Source organism: Pleurodeles waltl, chromosome 4_1 (genome assembly GCF_031143425.1).
Source record: "Pleurodeles waltl isolate 20211129_DDA chromosome 4_1, aPleWal1.hap1.20221129, whole genome shotgun sequence".
NCBI lineage: Eukaryota > Metazoa > Chordata > Amphibia > Caudata > Salamandridae > Pleurodeles > Pleurodeles waltl.
This window is the reverse complement of record NC_090442.1, coordinates 922,652,232-922,673,969: the sequence shown is the minus strand read 5'-3', so window position 1 is coordinate 922,673,969 and position 21,738 is coordinate 922,652,232. Positions and strand designations below refer to the sequence as shown.

The 21,738-nt window shown below is 42.4% G+C and overlaps 1 protein-coding gene and 1 long non-coding RNA gene across 11 annotated transcripts in view; one reads left to right on the top strand and one right to left on the bottom strand.

Annotated features, from left to right (window-relative positions):
- MAGI2 (membrane associated guanylate kinase, WW and PDZ domain containing 2) overlaps positions 1-21,738 on the bottom strand; it is a 2,755,167-nt gene that overhangs the window by 378,468 nt on the left and 2,354,961 nt on the right. For all 10 annotated transcript variants that reach the window (XM_069229701.1, XM_069229700.1, XM_069229695.1 and 7 more), the window contains one exon: positions 20,752-20,783. In XM_069229701.1, the coding sequence (XP_069085802.1) occupies positions 20,752-20,783 (32 nt within the window). The remainder of the gene's footprint in view (positions 1-20,751; positions 20,784-21,738) is intronic.
- The window catches only part of LOC138288280 (uncharacterized), a 344,175-nt gene that overhangs the window by 175,565 nt on the left and 146,872 nt on the right, over positions 1-21,738 (top strand). The window lies entirely within an intron of this gene.

Genomic DNA, 21,738 nt, shown 5'->3' with positions numbered 1-21,738 from the left:
AGGGAGACTAAAGTGAGGAAGATGTTCAGGACTTTATTGAGCTCATCTCCAAACGTCTTGCTCCCGAGGTTAAAGATGTGGTGTGGACAAGGGTTCATGGGTGCTCCCAAGTGCAAAGAGTTCATGATGGAGATTGTGGCTTGAGTAGTGACAGGGTCCCAGTGGGTTTGAGTTCTTGAGTCTGAGATGGTTGATGCTGCCATTGGCAGTGGGTTGGGGTTTGCAGTTTTCGAAGATGAATGATATCTTATTGTGGAAGAAGTCTGCCAGGGTGTCGCACAGCTCTTGGGAAGGGGTGATGTCGTTATCGGCAGCTGCAGGGTTGGTGAGCTCATTCATGATAGTGAAGAGCTCCTTGCTGTGGTTTGAGTTGGCTTCTATGTGGTCTGCTAAGGTGTTTGTTATTTTTCAGGAGACCGTGATACTGGTTGAGTGCTGTCTTGAAGGTGGTGTGGTCTCCTGTCTCCTTGCTAGAGCAGCACTTCCCTTCTAGTTGCTAGCAGTTGCTTTTGGTGGATTTCAGCTATGTAGTGAACCAGTTGGCTCTTCTGGAGGGTCCTCTAAATACGGCTGGTTTGGTATGGGTGATCGTGTCGGCTGCTTCTGTGATCCACTGGGAGAATTTCTTTGCAGTCTGTTCCGGATCGGATGTTGTGACTAGTAGACGGAGTTGAGTGCGTCGCCCAGTTGGTCTTCTGATATCTTCTACCTGTTTCTGTGTATGGAGCTGGGAGGGCATGGTGCCAGTGTTGGTGGGCCCTGAGATGGTGAAATGGACCCTGTAGTGATCTGTCCACTTGACTATCTCTGGGCGTGAATAAGGGGTTGAGTATGTGTCGTGTGATGTGGGTGGTGGTGGTGACCAGCTGATTGAGGCTGGTGCTGCTCATGCTTTCCAGAAGATCTGTTGTGTGGGTGTCGCTGGGGTCATTGAGGGAGAAGTTAAGATCCCCTAGGAAATTGTAGTGCTTGGAGTCAGTTGCCATCAGGACAATGAGATCAGGGATGGCATTACAGAAGCTGGCACATGGTCCTTGTGGTCTGCAGGCGAGGGTGCCTCTGATGGTGCTTTCTCCATCTGTGTGAAGTTGGAAGTTGAAGTACTCTATTAGCGGGCTAGAGTCATCTGATGTGGTCATGCAGCAGATGGTGTCTTTGTAGATGAAGGCAATTTCGACTCCAGGTTTGTTTGTTTGGTCCCAGTGTGTTTATTGTATCCTTCAGAGGTGGCGATGGTGATGTCCTCAGTGGTGATAGGTTCAGCCAGGTCTCTGTGAGGAATATGACATCCGGGGTGGAGGATGAGATCATGTCCCAGATTTCCGTGGTGTGCTTGCTGAGTGAACATGCATTGAGTAGAATACACTGGAGCTCTGCTGTGGCGGTCTTGGTCGGAATTGTGGGCACAGTCCTGTTTGTGGTATCTTTGATGTTGTTGTTGGCTTCAATGTTGTATGTGGAGCAGCAGTCCAGGTAGAACAGTGATCCTTTGGCGGTGTGTGGAGATGTGTGGCAGCAGTTCTTCTTGTTGATGCATCTGGGTTCCAGGGCTCGGAGGTCTGCAGTGGTGTATCTGTGGGGTGTGGAGGACCACGATTCCTGGCACTGAGTGCGATCCAGGAAAGAATGGGTGCATATGGGCTTGCCTTTGCCTTGCCTTTGGTGCGTCCAAACTGAGGCCTCCATAGGTAGTCATGGAAGGGGCTAGCAAGAGGCAGGACGGCACTCAGAGGGAAGTAACAATAGGAGTAAAAAATTACAGAATGCAACAATAGACTACAAAATTCTAACTGCGAGCACAGGCAAGAGGACTATGGCAGCAACCTTGAGCACTTGGCAGCAGGGTGGGGAGCAGTATGCTGTCATACCTATGAAGCCTCGCTGAAGTTAAGGTTTTGGTGATGTAAGGGAGCTGTCATAACAACCTTTCCTTGTTTTTGGAGTATTTAATGGACTGCAGTTACAAGCATTGGTGAGAAAGTCAGCCACACACTCAAGATGGTTCTGAGTCCGATGAGCCACAAACAGTACATGGCATGCCTCATCGAGTAAGAGGCTTATCATTCAATATAAATGCCAGTTCATTCAGAGACAGATGACTACAGGGGCTTTGTGCTGGATAATCTATAATCCCCCACCGCGTCTACACTCTTGTTATTGCTTCGCTACTTTAGGGTTGAGTGTTCTCTCAGATCTCAAAAAGGCACCCATATTTTAAAACACTGTAACAGAACAGCCAGCCCTATGGTGTAACAAGTGGTTTAGCACTAGTGGCACAGGAGATTTATAAGGCACTTACTTTCTGTGCTTCATTTGCTTATTATAATGACGACATTAGCCCTGATTTCTTCATATCCTTGGGTTCTATGAGGGTGGTTGTCATTTTTTCTCCTTACTTCGCCCCAGAGATAACTAACAGGCCACCTCATGCTACTGCTGGGGCTTAATAGTCATCTACCTTTCTCTTGCAGTTGGGATTACTTGGATATGAGTAATACATAATGAGTAAAAAGTGTATAATTTCTCTTCAACATTACGACTGACTCTCTTTTATATTTATACTTGCTTCACCTCATTACCTGTCTTACTCTGTCGATGGTATTCAGTTTTCCACATAGTTATTTGCTAACAGTGCTAACAGTGTGCAGCAACAACATTTACATTAAACTTAAATACATACTGCAGCTCACACTGGGCGTCACAGGAGAGCATAGATGAACATACATTTTCTAAAAAGAGAAGAAACTGAGTAAAAAGTGCACTAAATCAGAACCTCCTTCACCGGAAGGAGAGTAGCTTTATGGGGATGTTTGGGGTGCTACACCCCCCCAATAAATGTATTTTTCAATAAATAGTTGGTAACATGTGCTTTCAGTCGGGTAGGTTGCAGTGTCTGTCAGATTTCACCAGGATTGTTTACACACACAGACAAAAACACGCACATCTCCTTCTCTCTGTTTGGAAAGATTAAAAAAATGTTGGGTATTTCACAAAATAATGTGCTTTCTCTCACTTAGTACCTTACCCATCCGTATCCTTCCCCCTTTTTACTGCCACTTCAGGCCTCCTCTTGCACCCTTCTTGGTGTATAATATATTTTAACATTATGTGCCAGCGTGGTTGTTGGGAACTCTGAAGCTCACACCCACCCAGTCTTACTGAGCAAGCTTGTTTCCAAAAGTCTTGGAACTATTGTTTAATAGTTGCTTTGAAATAAAAGGAGCTCATAGAATCCTGACTCTTGTGAACACGACCCATTTACTCATCCAAGGGTACTTAGCTTCAGGCCATTGAGATGTCAACAAACAAAATGATTCTGGACTGCATGAAATGTATAAAAGTCATTAATTGGATGTGTCATAAAGTGGGCATCTCGCAGGACTATGTTAGCTTACAGTAGACTGCAAGAAGACATTTCTTGTACTACGTCTTCAGCTCATATTTCTGAACGTTCTAATTTTTAGGTCTTGCAAAGTTCGTGAACATTCATGAAGGTTACTCGTGACTTTTGAACAATTTAGTGGACTACAGTATGTCTCTGTTATGATGTAAACTGGTTCTTGAATGTGCGGCGACGATGGTTCCAGAGGCGACAGTTGTGAGTAGCCTCTGGGACGGTCAGACGCCAGGTTGTGTTGTTACACATTAAACTTAAAACGGAACTTTGCAGTGTCGATTTGGATCATTTGTGCTCACCACATTTTGGTGACGAGTTACCTTGGTGTAGACACAACCTGGCTGTCCCTTTTTCTCCGGCCGTACTGAAGCGTGTGGTGTGACGTTACTTGGGAGCTTAGGCGGCCGTGTTCACAGCAGGTCTGTACCACTTAGAACCAGTCGCAGACTCAAGAGGTGTTACGCTTTCACGCATCTCCTTCTCTGCATCTTATACAAAGGAGGCGAGTGACTCAATGGCGAGTGACTCTGGGAACTCTCCCTCACTGCAGATCTGGATCTCTCTGGAGTGGGCGTGTCTCCAACACAGACTTGGAGAGGGACTGGCATCCCCAGACAGGTATGCGCTGCATTTTGGCCAAAACCATGGGAGGTAAAAAGATCTCCTGCAGCCCCTTCAGCACGCGCGTGCGCTCGAGCTCTCCTCATGTGTTTGTTCGTGAGCGTTCCACTGACACCTTTGTTGAAACACTAGACCGTTCCCCTAGAGATCGGTGGCCATCGTTGGAAATCGTGGAACACTTCCTGGTTGGAAGTGAACACTTCATGTTTGGAAGAGTAGAGAATATTAGATTATTATTATTATTATTTTATTTTATTTTCAACACTTCCTGGTTGGAAGAGGAGAGAATATCAAATTATTATTATTATTTCATTTTTGTTTTCCTGGACTGTACATTATCATGGCCACATTGGGAAACATCATTACACCACCCTCTTTTTTACAACAGCATAGTCAACCAGATATTTTTTGGGAAGACTGGATAGGCATCCTAGAAAACTATATTATAGCTTTGCATGGACAACACTTTTCTCCAGCTAGGAAAAAAGCTATTTTGCTGATTGCTCTCGGGAATGAAGGCCAAAGAATTTTTAAGTACTTACCACCAGTGATGGGACCCAATGGTCAGCCAATGGATGATATCTACAAAGAAGCTGTGCAATGGCTAGAAAATAGGTTTGCAAAGTTTTACACACAACCGCAACATGAACATGAATCAATTGATGACTTTGTGGCTAGACTCAGGGAACTCTCTGTTGAGTGTCGATTTGGAAATATGACTGAGGAACATATCCGAGATCAGTTAATCGTTCAATGCAAGGACAGGAAAATACAAGAGAGACTTTGGGCAGCGAAGGATCCCTCACTCATGGAAGCTATTGGAATGGCAAAAGTAATCGAAGAGTCACAGTTGTGTATGAAAGAACTGAACAGACAAGATAAGAACAATGATATTTCTTCAGTTAGTGCTGCTCGTGAGGACATCATATCAAACAAAGTTTGCATACTAAAAAAAAGAGGCAAGAAGGAATATGAACAGTTCTCTACAAACAAAGGGGACCAAGGAACACAATCACAAAGGAATCAGAAAGACTGCGCACGTTGTTGCAGCACTTTTCATGACTCAGACTCGGCAAAGTGTTTTGCGAGTAACAAAATTTGTAGGAGATGTGGGCGTAAGGGTCTCTACGCAAGAGTTTGTAACTAATCCAGCAAGGGGAATAAATATTCTAGTGTGGGTGTCGGTGCGGATTTAGACTCAGAATACTATGACAGAGTTCTGGTTGTACATGATAATAACAATCCCAATCTCTTAAGTAAGAGCAACCAAGGACCTAGAGGTAGAATGTCAAGACCATCGGCTGTTTTTACTGTGTGTGGGAATCAAGTGGAACTTATGGTTGACTCTGGGTCCATGTACACCATTATTCCAGAACACTTATTTAAGAGGCATTGGATGGGTGTTAAGCTTTTACCCAAGGATATCAATCCAGGAGGGTACCAGGGCGAGTCTATAAACATCCTGGGGTACATGGAAGGGGATATTCAATATGATTACCGGTCTGTTAAAGGCAAAGTCTATGTCTCAACAGATGGTCCGGCAATTCTAGGGTGGATCCATCAATTTGATCTAAACATCATGATTCACCTTAGGGCTCCCAATCAAGTGTTGGTAGTAGAAGATCCTACTTTGGATGATGTGCTCGTGGGTGCAAGGAATGTGTTTGATGAGAAGTTGGGATGTCTCAGAGGTTATATTCATAGAGTGCAAGTGAAACCGGACGCTGTTCCCACTCAACATAGATTGAGGAGAGTGCCTTTGTCTGTTCGGGATGATTTGAAGTCTTTGTTGGGAGAAATGTTGGGAGAAGGTATTACTGAGTCTGTGGAAGCCTCAAAATGGATTTCACCTGTAGTAATTACTCAGAAGGCGAATGGAAGTTTGAGATTCTTTGTCGAGTTGCGTTCAGTGAATCAGAATATAGTGGTGGATATGTTTCCTCTTCCCAACATTAGTGAGTTATTGACTCTGGTGAAAGACCAGAGGTATTTTTCCAAACTTGACCTTAAGAGTGCGTATCATCAGATCACGTTGCACGAAGACTCTAAATCACTTACAGCCTTCATCACCACAGAAGGAACCTTTCAATTTAAATGTCTGCCATTTGGATTAGCCTCTGCCGCTAGCGTTTTTCAACGGGCAATGTCCAGGGTTTTGGAAGGTATGAGGGTTGTGATCTACTTCCAAGATGACATCTTGGTCATGGGAAAGACAGTCACTGACAATAATACTACTCTGAGGTTGGTGTTAAAAAAATTGGAGGAATTTGGTCTTACACTAAGGGGGTCATTCTGACCCTGGCGGCCTGTGGCCGCCAGGGCCACCGACCACGGGAGCACCGCCAACAGGCTGGCGGTGCTCCCGAGGGCATTCTGACCGCGGCGGTTCAGCCGCGGTCAGAAAGGGTAAACCGGCGGTCTCCCGCCGGTTTACCACTGCCCTTCAGAATCCTCCATGGCGCTCCGCAGCCATGGGGATTCTGACACCCCCTACCGCCATCCTGTTCCTGGCGGGTCTCCCGCCAGGAACAGGATGGCGGTAGGGGGTGCCGCGGGGCCCCTGGGGGCCCCTGCAGTGCCCATGGCATGGGCACCGCAGGGGCCCCCGTAAGAGGGCCCCACAAAGTATTTCAGTGTCTGCTAAGCAGACACTGAAATACGCGATGGGTGCAACTGCACCCGTCGCACCCCTGCAACTACGCCGGCTCAATTCTGAGCCGGCGTCCTCGTTGCAGGGGCATTTCCTCTGGGCCGGCGGGCGCTCTTTTGGAGAGCGCCCGCCGGCCCAGAGGAAATGTCTGAATGGCCGCCGCGGTCTTTTGACCGCGGTGCGGTCATTCAGCGGCGGTACCTTGGCGGACGGCGGAGGCCGTCCGCCAAGGTCAAAATGACCCCCTAAATAAAGAGAAATGTGTTTTTCTATCTGAACAAGTCGAACACTTGGGTTACACAGTCGCAATTGGGTCTGTGAAACCTAAACATTCTTTTTTAGATGCTATTAATAAAGCTCCCGCTCCGAAGGATAGGGTCCAATTGAGGTCCTTCTTGGGCCTTGTGGAATACTATGCCAAGTTTGCAGAGAAGACAGAGAATTTAAATAAATTACTACGCAAGGGCTATGGGTTCGAGTGGAAGGATGAGCAACAGCCATGTTTTGACAACATTAAAGAGGAGATATGTCAAGCTGGAATTTTGACAGTGTTTGATAAGGATTTGAGATCCGCTCTCACAGTGGATGCCAGTGCGTCTGGTTTGGGTGTAGTTCTTTCACAATATCATGGTGGTGAAGAAAAGACAGTAGCTTTTGCCTTTCGTACTCTGACACCAGCTGAGAAAAATTACTCCGTCATTGAACGTGAGGCTCTAGTAGCGGAGTGGGGTGTTGAATATTTCTGAGTGTATTTATGGGAATTGCCCTTTTTCTTTTACGGACAGATCACAAACCACTGGTGAAAATTCTGTCTGCAGGAGGGGCAGGTAAAGGATCAGCTAGATTGGCCAGATTAGCGGCTAGACTTCAGGAGTATAACTATATTGTTGAGTTTTTGCAAGTTTGGAAGAATATTTGGGCTGATTGCTTGTCGAGGCTATCATTGGATTGGGAAGAAGTTGACAGTCTTGGGGTGAGTGACGCTGGCAAGGAGGACGCTGTTGCCACTGTTAGTGACGCAGTGGATAGTGGGATCGGTTCCTTCTCGATGGTGCAATGGAGAGATGCTATGGATGGGGATCTAGTCATGAGAGATCTTGTTAGGTTAATACAGTATGGGAAGGTGAGAGAGAGTACCCTTCCATTACCGTCAGACCCTATTTGAAGGTGCTTGATGAGTTGTCCGTTTGCAGTAATGGTGTGATTATGAGGGGTGATTGCTTTGTACCCCCGGTAGCTTTGAGGTTTCTGATTTTCCAGCTGGCTCATGAGGGACATCTGGGGCAAGGCCTGACAACCAGAAGGGTGAGGGAAAGCTTCTGGTGGCCAGGTATGAATAATCAAATCAGAGAGTGGGTACAGAATTGTGCATTGTGTAAAGTGAGTGAGAAAAGGTTGGTTCTTGAGAAGAGTGTGGGGGGGCATTTGGAGGATCCGGGAAAGCCTTGGCACACGGTTTGTCTGGATTTTGTTGGACCATTGAATGAATTGTCGTCTGATATGAGGTTTTGCCATGGTGGTGGTGGATGTGCACTCCAAGTGGTTGGAAGTGGAGTTTTTGAGAGACATCACTACAAGAAGCACGATTACGATTTTAACAAAAATTATTTTTAAAAAGGAGCCCCAGTTGTGCTTATCACTGATAATGGGACGCAGCTTACATCACATGAAATGGTGAAGTTTTTACAGGTTTGGGGAGTTAAACATTCTTGCACTTCATTTCATAACCCTAGGGGGAATGGTATGGCCGAGAGAGCAGTTAAGCTTCTGAAGGGTACCATTCAACTCACCGTAGCTAACCGTTATGACGTCAAGGAAGTCATTTCTGATATGGTGTGGGCATAATGTACCACAACACATAGTGTCACAAACAAAATCCTGTTTGTGTCCATGCAGGGGAGGCTACCGGGTACCAAATTAGTCCCAGTTTGGTTAAAAAGTACATTGGATGTTCAGCCGGGAGTTCTCAGACACAACAGCGCTCAACCTTTTAATGAAGAGATGGTACATTCCAAGTTGCGAGTGGAAGTGGGGGATTGGGTCAAAGTGAAATCTGGGAGGATCCAAGGAGGTTTGGCTAAATTCAAGGGCCCTTTTAGGGTTTGGAGGGTTGGTACATTTTTTGTTGTTTTGGAGAATGGAGAAAGATGGAATTTTTGAAATGTAGCCTTGTATCAAAAAGGGGGCAAGTCAGATGAATGTGCTGAGGATTATTCTTCAGGGCTGATCTTTATGAATGATGATGAAGTGGTTAGTGGGATCGGTAGCAGGAGTTCACATGGAGGACATGTGGTCCAGAGTGGTGTGTATGAGAATGGTTCTATTTCAGGAAATGCTAAGGGTTCTGGTTCAGAAGATTGTACTGTTTCAGAAAAAAGATTTAGAAGACCACCTTCTTACTTAAGTGATTATATTAGGTAGGCCTTATATGCTTTATTTGTTGTTTCAAATTCTATATATCAGTTAATATTTACTGATTTAATTTCATTATTAGTAGTTTTATTATTGTAGTTATTTTGTTGATGAATGGGAGAGGATTTGTTATGATGTAAACTGGTTCTGGAATGTGCGGCGAGGATGGTTCCAGAGGCGACAGTTGTGAGTAGCCTCTGGGACGGTCGGACGCCAGGTTGTGTTGTTACACATTAAACTTAAAACGGAACTTTGCAGTGTAGATTTGGATCATTTGTGCTCACCACAGTCTCCCTGATTCTTTCCGCCTTTATTCAGACTCATAATGTTGCTTTGTCTTATCCTACTACTAATGCGTGTTGAATAATATCCTTTTGATACATTTTGATTGTTCTCTCTGTCAGCTATAATTACATATTATACATTAACAAGATGATTATATAATTACTTTGTGATGTTGCTTATGTAAATACTTCATGCTAATGTTTTTTGATTTACTATATTACAACACACATCTCTTTATACGATTTTTACTCAGCTCTCACAAACACATTTCACAGAGGGCTGCTGTTTGTTTTGAAATCATTTTCTATGGATCCTATTTGTACTGTTCCATGAACTGTGCGATGTGTACAGCTATCAGTATTTAACACACATTTTGCTTTTTTCTACAGGAAAACACAATGGAATGCTGTTGGTTACTCTTTGTTGTTATTACTCTATCTAGCCCTGTTGTGTTAGCAGAGTGTTCTTTTCACATTTTTTCAGCACCTTTGTTTTGAATGTTCCTTTTTGTAATTTGCATGCTGCTCGGGTCCGGAGACATTCCTTGGGACTGGGCTCCTGTTTCAGAGGTCCACTTAGCCCCCTTTCTCATTGTTGAGTTGGAGGGTGGGTTTGCAGGGTAGGTTACAAATGGGGGTGGGGATGGTATGGGGGTTGGTTTGTGGTTGTGTTTTCTGAAATGTGGTGCAATGATAATACAGAACGTGTTGCTTCTTGCCCCTACCTTATCTTTTGCTTTCTTCTCTTCTCCTCTCTTACTTTTCTCCTTCATCTTTCAATCCTATTTGCTTCTCTGGAGGTTCCTCCTTGTGCATACCATGACATCTTGATTACCTTATTGCATAATGGTACCCATATCACTTAAAATAATTTCCCTTATCACAAAAGGTCTTAATCAACCATTCAAATGAAAGAAGGTTTAAAATTCATATTAGAAATTGGAAAAAAACATATCACCCTTCTTCAAGAGACAGCTGGGCAGGTTGAGGCGCTTGCAGTATGCAATATATTTTATCAACCACTGAAGGTGTGGGGTAGTTGAAGTTGAGGGTGGAATTAGATCAGTGTACCCTCAATTATTAGTACCGGCTAGGTAGGGATTCGTGCTAGGGGGAAAGAAATGTGTAAAAGAGTGTCTCTAAACAGGTGGCTGTGTTAAACAGGGGGGGAAGGAGCTCCTTTATGGTCTAGGTGGTCTCACACACATAATAGTGCCCTGCTCCATCATTTGACCACCTAGCCCCACCCAGGTAAGATAATACTACCTGGGCGGACTCAACCTCTTTGTTAAAAGAACAAGAGTGAGTGCTGAAATTAATCTTACTGGATAAATATCAGGGATCCAGGTAGGGTTAGAATAAAATTACCATACATGTCACCTATTTCAACTGATTAAATTTAATAGAGGTGCATGTTGGTAAGGTCAAAACGGGGGGGGAAGACTCAATAGAGATTAATGTCTCTTAGAGTCTAAAAAATAATCATGACCAACATGTTTCTGCCCTCTCAATGTGCTGGAAGGTCAGGGGCATTTGTCAGGGTCTAAGATCCCCAGAGCACTGCTGCTAATGGGTGTGCTCGCTGAGTGAAATAAAGGAGGTCTAAAGGCCTACCTGAACAGGTGGTTTGTTTTAGGGTAGGTCCAAGAAATAGGGCCGATTGGCCTCTGGTCTGGGTAATGCCGGGGGTGGGGTTTTCCCTTGTAATCACACTCAATCCAAAGGGAATACCCGGTGAGAGTACCTACATGCCGGTGCCCGACCCTAAAACGAACCACCTGTTCAGGTAGGCCTTTAGACCTCCTTTATTTCACTCAGCGAGCACACCCATTAGCAGGACACTATTATGTGTGTGAGACCACCTAGACCGTAAAGGAACTCCTTCCCACCCCTGTTTAACACAGCCACCCGTTTAGAGACACTCTTTTACACATTTCTTTCCCCCTAGCACGAATCCCTACCTAGCCGGTACTAATAATTGGGGGTACACTGATCTAATTCCACCCTCAACTTCAACTACCCCACACCTTCAGTGGTTGATGGATATGTAGATTTCTCTTGGGAGTATGTGTGGGATAGTATCACTCCCATAACTCTCTCTTTGTGTTTCATGCAATATATTTTAATCAGCCTAGATGTTCACTTGAGACTTTGCCTCATGATGATCAAGGTAGATGGCTCTTTTCCAAGATCATTAAGGCTGGGTTTTACTTTTTTATTGCAAACATATACGCTCCGACGATGGACGATCCATCCTTCTGGCATTCTTTAAATTAAAAATTATACGAGAATCCCCAGGATGGTAAACATATTCTTGCGGGTGAATTTAGTCTTCCATATGATATTACCCTACATAGAATCTCATCATGCCTCTATAGATCTAATCACTCCCATACACAGCTCCATACATTAACTGGGGATTATGCCCTAATTGACATTTGGAGACTACACAATCCGGCAGGCAGCGGTTTTACATTTTAATCAAATACTCACAGTACCGTGTCTAGGACTGACTACTTCTTTGTTCAACCATCGATCCCACTATTGAACTGATTCTTTTATCAGACCATGCATGGAAAAACTGGGCTGATTGCAGAAGGTCCCTAACTTTTTGCCCCCATTTTTCACTCATACTGGTGTTTTTATGACTCTGAAGTGCCCTGGGCACTGCTAAACAGTGGATATGCAAATTAGGCTATTATAATTGACTGTACCAACCTACCTATAAGTCTATAGTATATCGTAGGGCATGTAGGTTTAGGGAACCCAGCATAGGTAGTACACCCATAGGTGCACTGCAGTGGTGACCAGTGTCATTTTAAAGACAGGCCTGCCCTGCTGGTTGCATTTAAGTTAAAGTTAACCCCAAATTTGACTTTGGAATTAAAAGTACTTTCAAAGTCCTACACTACCTTAATTTTACATATAAGTCAGCCTTAAGGTATGTCCTTGGTGCCCAAGGGTTGGTTGCATTGTAACTATAAGCAGAGACTTTATAAAAGATGTTTTATAAGCCCTGGTGAGGGAAAAATAGCTAAATTTGTTTTCCCAATTGTAGTGAATGGGCTCTATAAGCTAACATGGAAAGACTTCTTTTTAAAATAATAATGCCTTATTTTCCATAGGAAGCAGCTAAATATGGCAAGTTTAGTATCAAATTAAAATTTATAATGAATCCAACAACTTGCCACTGCTGAATTTAATATAAGTTGTACCTAGAAAGAGTTTTATAACTCTAGCTAAAAATTACCAGTTTCAGCTCTGTAGTGCCCTTCTCTGATTGTACAGCCTCTGTCAGCCTGAGCCAGGCTTTCTTGATGAGGTATGAAGTGGCCTGGGCTGAAACAAAGGAAGCATCTGGTGGGAGAAGATCTGCCTGAGAAGATGATAGAACAGGATGGGGGGAGAGCAGCCAAACTGGACTTCAAAGGAGGGAAGGACATTTAGGACAACAAATATATATCCCCCATTTCCTGCAGCCCCAGAAAAAAATATAATCTATTTCTATAAATTGGTGTTGGATTCTTATTTTGTTTTGTGTTTTACTTATTAACTGCTTTGTGATTATTAAATGCTTTACACACGTGTCTCCTAAATTAAGCCTAACTGCTTGTTGCCAAGTTACCAAGGGTTGACCTAGGATTAATTTATTGAGTCCCTGAATGGACCTAGTGGGGGTTTATGGCCTATTGATAATTACAAGTACTTACTTGACAATACCAATAATCTGCTTTCCAACACACACTAACTGTGAACCTTCCATTGCAACAGTGTAAATCATCTTCATGGAAAATGAATGATGACATATTATTTGATCAAATTTCTAAAGACCAAATTGCACAATCTTTAGCCAACTTCTTTAAAGAGAATGTTGCCATGCGCATGGATATTGTAACAATATGGGATGCTACGAAAGCGACTGTCAGGGTAAATTATTGCCGTTATGTAAATTAAGAATAAACAATTCAATGCAAAGCTGAATCTTTTAGAGAAAAAGATTGCTTCTTTGGAAAACAAAAATCTACAGTTAGATACTTTACTTACATTTTAAAAATTAAACGACTGAAATATGAATATAACACAACCTTAAGTGAAGCCACCCATATATAGTTTTCTAAAAACAAAGCTAAAAATCTTGTGGAATGCAATAAAGCAGGACAACTAATATAGTTAACCCTTAAAGATGCAAAAAATCAATTAATGTATCAGCTATTAAGGAAAGCCAAGTAAGACTTCAAATAGATCGAGCAAAAATTGTAGACGCTTTTCAAAACTTTTATACTGAGTTAAACAATCACTCACAGATTAGGAATAAATTGAATTTCGAAGTGTGTAAAGCTTACCTGGAACCACTTCAACTTCCTTCACTTGATAAAAAGATGTGGAATTTCTCAATTAACCAATTTCAGAGCACAAAGTTACTGAACCGATTAATTCTCTTAAAACAAAAAAATCTTCAGGCCTGCATGGCTTCCTCGCCTCTGTTTACCAGAATTTCCAACACATTTTATTACCCCATTTGTCAGGTCCTTTCAGTACATTTGATGAGTGAGGCAAACTCTCACTCCCTACTTCAGAAGGCTCATATAGTGGTGATACCAAAAGAGGGTAAAGATACATTAGAAATGAAAAATGTCTGTCCTGTTTATGACTTAATACAAACTATAAAATATATTAAGATACTTGCTCTTGACCTAGAGAAGGTTCTATCATCTCTTAATCACCTTTCATGCACTGGTTTTGTTAAAGGACAACGGGCAGACTGTCGGCTGATAATATCAGAACTTTTTGTCACATAACTGAGAAAGCTAAACAGATTTCTTCCCCCACTTTGACCATGGCCTTGGATGTGGAGAAGGTTTTTGATAGGGTTTCACAGATGGACACTACAAAAATGTAATTTGGGTCCTTTTTTTATACGAATGACCATGGACCTTTATCAGAGGACATCAGCACAAACAAAACTCAGTGGCCAATTATCTGTTAACTTTTGTTTATCACAGGGTACCAGACAAGGATGCCCTTTGTACCCTCTACTTTTTCTGCTCTCAATTGAACCGCTTTTACACTGCATCAGGATTGATGATACAATTACAGATATCGCCTTTTAATAGTAGTGTCTAAAAATTAGCTGCTAATGCCGATGATGTTTTAATATTATCTCTGTTCAAGAAATTCTTAGGATAATTTAAAACTTTGCTGATGTATGGGGTTATTCCTTAAATAAAGAAAAGATGGAAAATTTCCCTTTGAACTTCTCTGTCATCCTCATATTGTTACCAATTTCGATCTAAAGTGGCCAAAACTTTGATTAAAATATCCTGGACTTCAATTTGTGGACACAGTTGATGGTGCCAGAATACACATAGAGGAAACTCTTCTTGACAAACTTAACAAAATGAGTGATGCTTGGCCTCCAAGATGTATTACATGGTGGAGCCAGGTTGAAATGATCCAAATGATGCTTGCACCTCAAATTCCTTAGTATGTTTCCTGCCAGCCTCTCCATTTTCTTTTCATAATTCAGTCAATGTGTTAATAACTTCTTTTATATGGAAGGATAAAAGGGAGAGGATACTACAGTCAAATAAATCTCTGTGTGGTCTAAACCTCCCTACTTTTATCAATTTGAACTTTTAGCCTAGTAAATTGTTTGATGGCTCCATCCAAAAACTTTCAATTGTCCAGCCTGGGTGGATATTGAATCAGATGTTGTTCATCCATTATCCCTCAATAACACTTTGACTATTAAACAAATTAAAGTCTCTCATTCCTTCCAGTTTATTAAAGATACAGTTTTAGCTACAAAACATCATGATAGATGCTTCTCTCAGACGATTAAGGGCTCAGAACTCACGTTCTTATGGTTTGATACTGCCATGAAATAGGACCCTTTCTTATCATTTTGGAAAGACTGGGTGTCCTTGGGTATTCTTTATGTTCAAAATATTGTACAACCTCACAATCCTATATCCTGTGCTATGTTATCTCAAAGATTCAGCCTTCAACCATTGGATTTGTATCGCTTTCTAAAATTAAAAGTTAATCTAAGGATCATTAAAAAACACATATAGCAGAGTGTTTGCAGTTTCTTGAAAAACTCTTCCACAAAATACATATTCCATCAATAATCTATAAAACCTTACAGAAAATGTCCAAACCGCAAATTATCCTGATTCAACAAGCATGGAATCACTCTTCCCCCAAGTAAACAAAGATTATTTTCTCCACTGCATGGGATAATATATGGAAATCTGCCATACAAAACAAAATCCCCCCGACCTTTTACAATGTAAATTATGGACTGCTTACAGGTCTCATTGGACACCTGAATGATTACACAAAGAAGAATTAGGGCCATCAGCTACTTGTTGGCACTGTGACCACCCTTGGGTCATTTAGAAAACTTACTCTTCTATTGCAAATATATCCAAGCTTTTTGGAAAGATATTGGAATCATGCTGTCTAATCAATCAGTATATTTATAAAGTGCACTACTCACCCGTTAGGGTCTCAAGGCGCTGGTTGGGGGGGAGTGCTTCTGGTTGAAGAGCCATGTTTTGAGGTGTTTCCTGAACATCAGGAGGTCCTGTGTCTGGCGTAACTGGAGAGGTAATGAGTTCCAGGTCTTGGCGGCGAGGTGTGAGAAGGACCTTCCTCCGGTCGTGGTGCAGCGGATGCGGGGAATGGTGGCGAGAGCGAGGCTGGCGGAGCGAAGATGGCGTGTGGCAGTGTGAAAGGTGAGTCTGTTGTTGAGGTAGGCTGGACCTGTGTTGTAGAGAGCTTTGTGTACGTGGGTCAGGAGCTTGAAAGTGATCCTCTTCGGTATGGGTAGCCTGTGCATATCTTTGAGGGGGGTGATGTGGTTGTGGCATGGGACGTCGAGGATGAGGCGGGCGGATGTGTTCTGCATTCGTTGTAATTTTGATAGCAGTTTGGCTGTTGTTCCTGCATATAGGGCGTTGCCGTAATCCAGTCTGCTGCTGACCAGGGCGTGGGTGATGTTTTTTCTGGTTTCGACGGTGATCCACTTGCGGAGCATGCAGAGAATGTTGTAGCAGGAGGAGGAGATTGCATTGACCTGCTGAGTCATGCTGAGAGTGGAGTTCAGGATGAAGCCCAGGTTGCGTGCGTGGGTGGTGGGCGAGGGTGCGGTACCTAGAAAACTGGGCCACCAGGAGTCGTTCCAAGCTGAGGGGTTGGGGCCGAAGATGTGGACCTCAGTTTTATTGGTGTTAAGATTGAGGCGGCTTGATTCCATCCAGCTGGAGATGGCGTGAAGTCCGTTGTGAAGGTTGTTTTTCGCTGTTGTAGGGTCTTTCGTAAGGGAGAGAATCAGCTGGGTGTTGTCTGCGTATGATACTATGTTTATGTGGTGTGTCCTTGCGATGTTGGTGAGTGGGGCCATGTAGACATTGAAGAGCATTGGGCTGAGGGAGGATCCCTGGGGGACGCCATAGATGATCCTGGAGGCCTCTGACAGGTATGGCGGAGGGCAGATTCTCTGGGTTCTGCCGGTGAGAAGTGATGAGATCCAGTTGAGAGCCTTGTCGCGGATTCCGGCGTTGTAGAAACGTGTGCATAGGGTGTGATGACATACCGTGTCGAAGGCTGCAGAGAGGTCCAGCAGGATGAGTGCTGCGGTTTTGCCTTTGTCAAGCATGGTCCTTATGTCGTCAGTGGCAGCAATGAGTGCGGTCTCGGTGTTGTGATTTTTTCTGAAACCGGATTGGGAGGTGTCGAGCTCCTTGCTGTCTTCTAGGAAACGGAAGAGTTGGGCGTTGACGACTTTTTCGATGACCTTGGCCGGGAAGGGGAGGAGGGAGATCGGCAGGTAGTTGTTCGGGTCATCAGGGTCTGCCTTGGGCTTCTTCTGTAGTGCGCTGACTTTTGCGTGTTTCCAGATTACCGGGAAGGTGGCTGACTCGAAGGAGCTGTTGATGGTGTCGCAGAGGTGGGGGGCAATGATGTTGCTCACCTTGTTGAAAATGTGGTGAGGGCAGGGGTCTGCTGGGGATCCGGAGTGGATGGAGGCCATGGTGTGTGCGATGTCATCATTGTTGACAAGGGTCCAGGTGTGAAGAAGGTTGGTGTTGCTCAGGGCATCTGGTATGAGGGTGTCTGTGGTCTGATTGGGGTTGAAGCTGTCGTAGATTTCTTCTATCTTGCGGCGGAAATGGGTGGCGAGGGAGTTGCAGAACTCTTGCGTGGGAGGGGGTTCATTGGAGTAGGACCTGGGGTTTGAGAGTTCTTTTATGATGCAGAAGAGTTCTTTACTGTTGTGGGTGTTGTTGTCTAAGAGTTTTTTGAAGTGGGTCCTTTTAACTGTGCGGATCAGCTGGTGATGCTTACGAATGGACTCCTTGAGTGCGATGTGCTTGTGTTTGGTGGGATCTAGGCGCAAGGCCTTCTCTCTTTTGCGGCATTCTCGTTTGGAATTTTGTAGATCTGGGGTTAACCAGCTGGGTTTGGTGCTGTGCAGGGTGTTTGAGGGTTTTTTGCGCGGTACGAGGGTGTTGGAGCAGTCTGCTAGCCAGCGATGCAGGTTGGTAGCGGCTGTGTCGGGGTGCGTGGCTCTTGACGGTGGGGTCTGGACGAGGGTGAAGATCAGTTCTTCTGTTGAGATTTTGCTCCATTTTTAATATTAACTTACTTCTTACTCATGCTTGTACTGACATTTTGGCATTTTGCTATCAATAGGTATGAAAAGGATACTTTCCAATTGGAAGAATTATAACAATGTATCCTGTAATATATGGTGGGCATAATTGTGTTTTATTAGGAGTGCGGAGAACACATTAACAATGTTATTTTCAATAACAAATCCTATGACCTTTTATGGTTTAAACTGACTTTGTAGTCAAAAAGCATTAACCCACCTTAAACTTGCAAGATGATACTTCCCCCTTTTCTTCTACATTTCTCTTCTCTTCTGATTCTGCTCTCCCCTTTCTCTTTCACAGTGAATATATGAATTTTTAGGATATAGTGCTTTTCAAGATAAGCATAATTGAACAAATGACTTCACCAGTGTTTTGTCTTTTATTATTTACAGCATTCACTATTGTCATTGCACTGTATTATGATGAACTTTATAATAAAATATTTGGAAAGAAAAAAATAGGTATTGGATGTAAAATGTTTTGCAAAACTGATTATCCAGGCCAAAGGATTAATCATCGGCATGTGTTTGAGAGCACTAATTAACTCTTCTCCTATTTTGGACGTGCTCTGCTTGTGCACAAATCAATGGCCTATTTGAAAAATATGATTTTCCTATAGAAAAGTTGACAACAATATTTAAGCAAAATATCTAGGCCAATTTTAAAAAATAGCTTCAATAAGTCTATGATTCTTCACTAGAATTAAATTAAATTTTGTATTAAATGCGGTCAAAAAGCAGTTTTGGAACATCAGGCAATGTGAGTATTATCCGTGGTTAATCATCATTATTAACACATCCATTTCAAGAAAAACAAAGAAAATTACATTTTCAACCATAGTGATTTTAAGGGGTGATCGAGGCAGATGCTTTTTTGTTTTAACTAGAGAGTTTTAAAACTGATTCTTGACAAGTTGTGTTTATATGGTCACATTTTATTCCTTTTAAATTACAATTATTACGTTGTTTTATGTAGATGCTTCTATTGCTTCATAAGGACTAGTTGTCAAGCAGACTAATATTGAAATCTAATTGAGAACAAGTGTATCCTGTACCATCCCAAAATCTTAGGCCCATATTTATACCTTTTGAGCGCCGCATTTGTGTAATTCTTTTACACAAACGCGGAGCAAACTTGCAAAATACAATTGTATTTTGGTCGTTTGCGCCGTTTTTGCATCAAAAGGCGGTGCAAATGCAGCGCTAAAAAAGTATAAATATGGGCCTTAGTGTCCCCAACATGCACTGTACTTCCTATTGCAAGAGGGATCCATATGTCCATGTATTTAAAAGTTTGCAGCCATCTTTAAAGAGAAAGTGTAACAATGAGGATTCGGAAATGACTACCAGCAAGGTCAGGCACCTAGCATTACAACCTTGTCCACCCTGGTAATAGCACATATAATACTATTAAACCTCTGTGCAGAATTACACGCTATTTGCAGTAAAATTTACACAGTAAAAATGTCAACAATAAAAATGTACTGTCAACATGCCATACGCTATAAAAACGTACCGCAAAAGCATAGGAACAACACACACGGCTGGTGGTCCAGGTTTTTGGACAGGCTTCTTTTAGCACAAAACACGTCCTTGTGTCATAAGTTGACACAAGGGCGCATTTTGCACTAAACTATAGCACAAAATGGAAGATTTGCATTTTGTATATTTTTACAGAATTTTTCTGAACATTCACATAATTATGTTTGTTTCTTAACTCTGCCTGCCAATTCATAGTTCACAGAAGTAGACAAATAAGTAATCACAACTCCAGGGCCATTTCAGATTCACAATAACTGGAATCCAAGAAGGATGCAGCAGCACTCATGTCTAACCAACAACAGATCTGGCCAAATCACGATGCCTGTGTTGTGAACAGCAGTAAACAGAGAGCTCAGGAAGCACATATTTCGACCTAGGAGGAGGTGGTCACCAGAACTAGTTAATGTATATCCCCAGTTAAGCTAATCATTTGGGTGTTATCATGAAAATGAATAATCAATGTGAATGCTAATGCTAATGCTAGGATGGTTATTTGAATCAATCATCTACAAAGCCAAGACATCTTATACTTCTAAAACAAGTTGTTGCTCATATTTTTGGGAATTATGTGGAGCAACGAGCTTTGCTTCCCATCGCCAAGCAATGCTGACTTCCTGTAAGCACTCCTGAAGTTATACTCCACCTAGCATGTACATTACTCTGCTGAATGCCATTGAAAATGTGTCTCCTCTTTCCTTATTGTCTCCGCCTCCACTCAGCAGCTTTGCCCTTGCATGAACTGTCACGTACATCGCGTAGGTCGACAATACCAGCTTACTTTTGTTTCACAGTGCTTTGCAAGCTGACCAGGCCCCCCTGTGAATAGAGAGAGCCATCTTCTATTCAGCAGTTCGTATGCTTTCAGTGGATCCCATTATGTGCGCTTTGTACATCTCATCCCTAAGTGTATTCTGAACGTGCTACATTTACCCAGTTAATAATATGCTAAATAGTCTTTTGAATATGCATGATATGTTTCTCATTTACAAAGTCTATATTCTGCTGTGGTTCATTTGAGGATACTTTACTTGTAAAATCCTAGTTTGGGTAACTTCTAGTTTTATTTGCATATACTAGACACTTTCGTGAATCAATTACAACTCTCAAGGTGCTTTTATTTTTTGAATAATGTATTATAACAGCAATAATAAGCTTAATTGTGTATAGTGAAAATATTACTTACTGGTTTGGAACTTTTCCAAGGAGAAAAGAAACCTGCAAACAATAAGAAATAACAATATTATAGCAAGCAGATTATATAATGGTAATGACCTTCTCATTGAAACTACTAAGGTTCACACATGCACTGAGAAATATGCACACACCCAGACACAAATGTGCCCAGACATATGGATGCACTCACGGCCACTATGTTCTCAGTATTTTTATTGGTCTATAATAGATGAGTACAATGCAATTCAAAAAGCTTAACTCTCCTCAAATCATAATATATTTTCCACGACCTACCTCATTAATGTCACTGTTCAATGTTCAGTGTTACTAAACCATATGTATTATATTTAAATGTTATTTTTAACAGTACCTTGAAATATCCCCAAATCTCCTATTGTTTAAACTCTGGTAAGGGCTGGAGACAAGAGGGGATGTTGACATGATAGGAGGAATCGTCTTTTTATCCCCTCAAACAAAGTTTTCATATTATAGACTAACATTTTGGAAAGAGGAGGTCACTTGTAGCCCCAAAACAAAACCAATCTATAGCTGATTGCCAAGTGCTCGTAACATGTATAAATAGTAACAGAAATTCTTCCCTACCAAGAGGCAGATGGAATATTCAGCACCAATAGCAAAAGAGCCAGACCAATATTAATGGACACCAAAGAAATGGTCTCTTCATTCAGAGATTAGACACCACTTCAGTGTGCGAGCAATGTGATGAATCAACAGAGCAAATAGTTGTGCTGAAAGCCATAGAATGTTCAATTATTCTGCTAGAATATTATGTTTTAAATATCGTCCTACAAACGTATTGTATTCAGATATCAACCACTACCACGGTGTGAATGTATGTACATATGTATAGGTAAGTACACATTTACTATGCTTGACTCAACATCTATATACTTTGACAAATTATATACCTTCAGTCAATATGGATGTGTCATTAAGAATAGTAAGTGAGTACTTACTTATACATATGTGCCTTCAT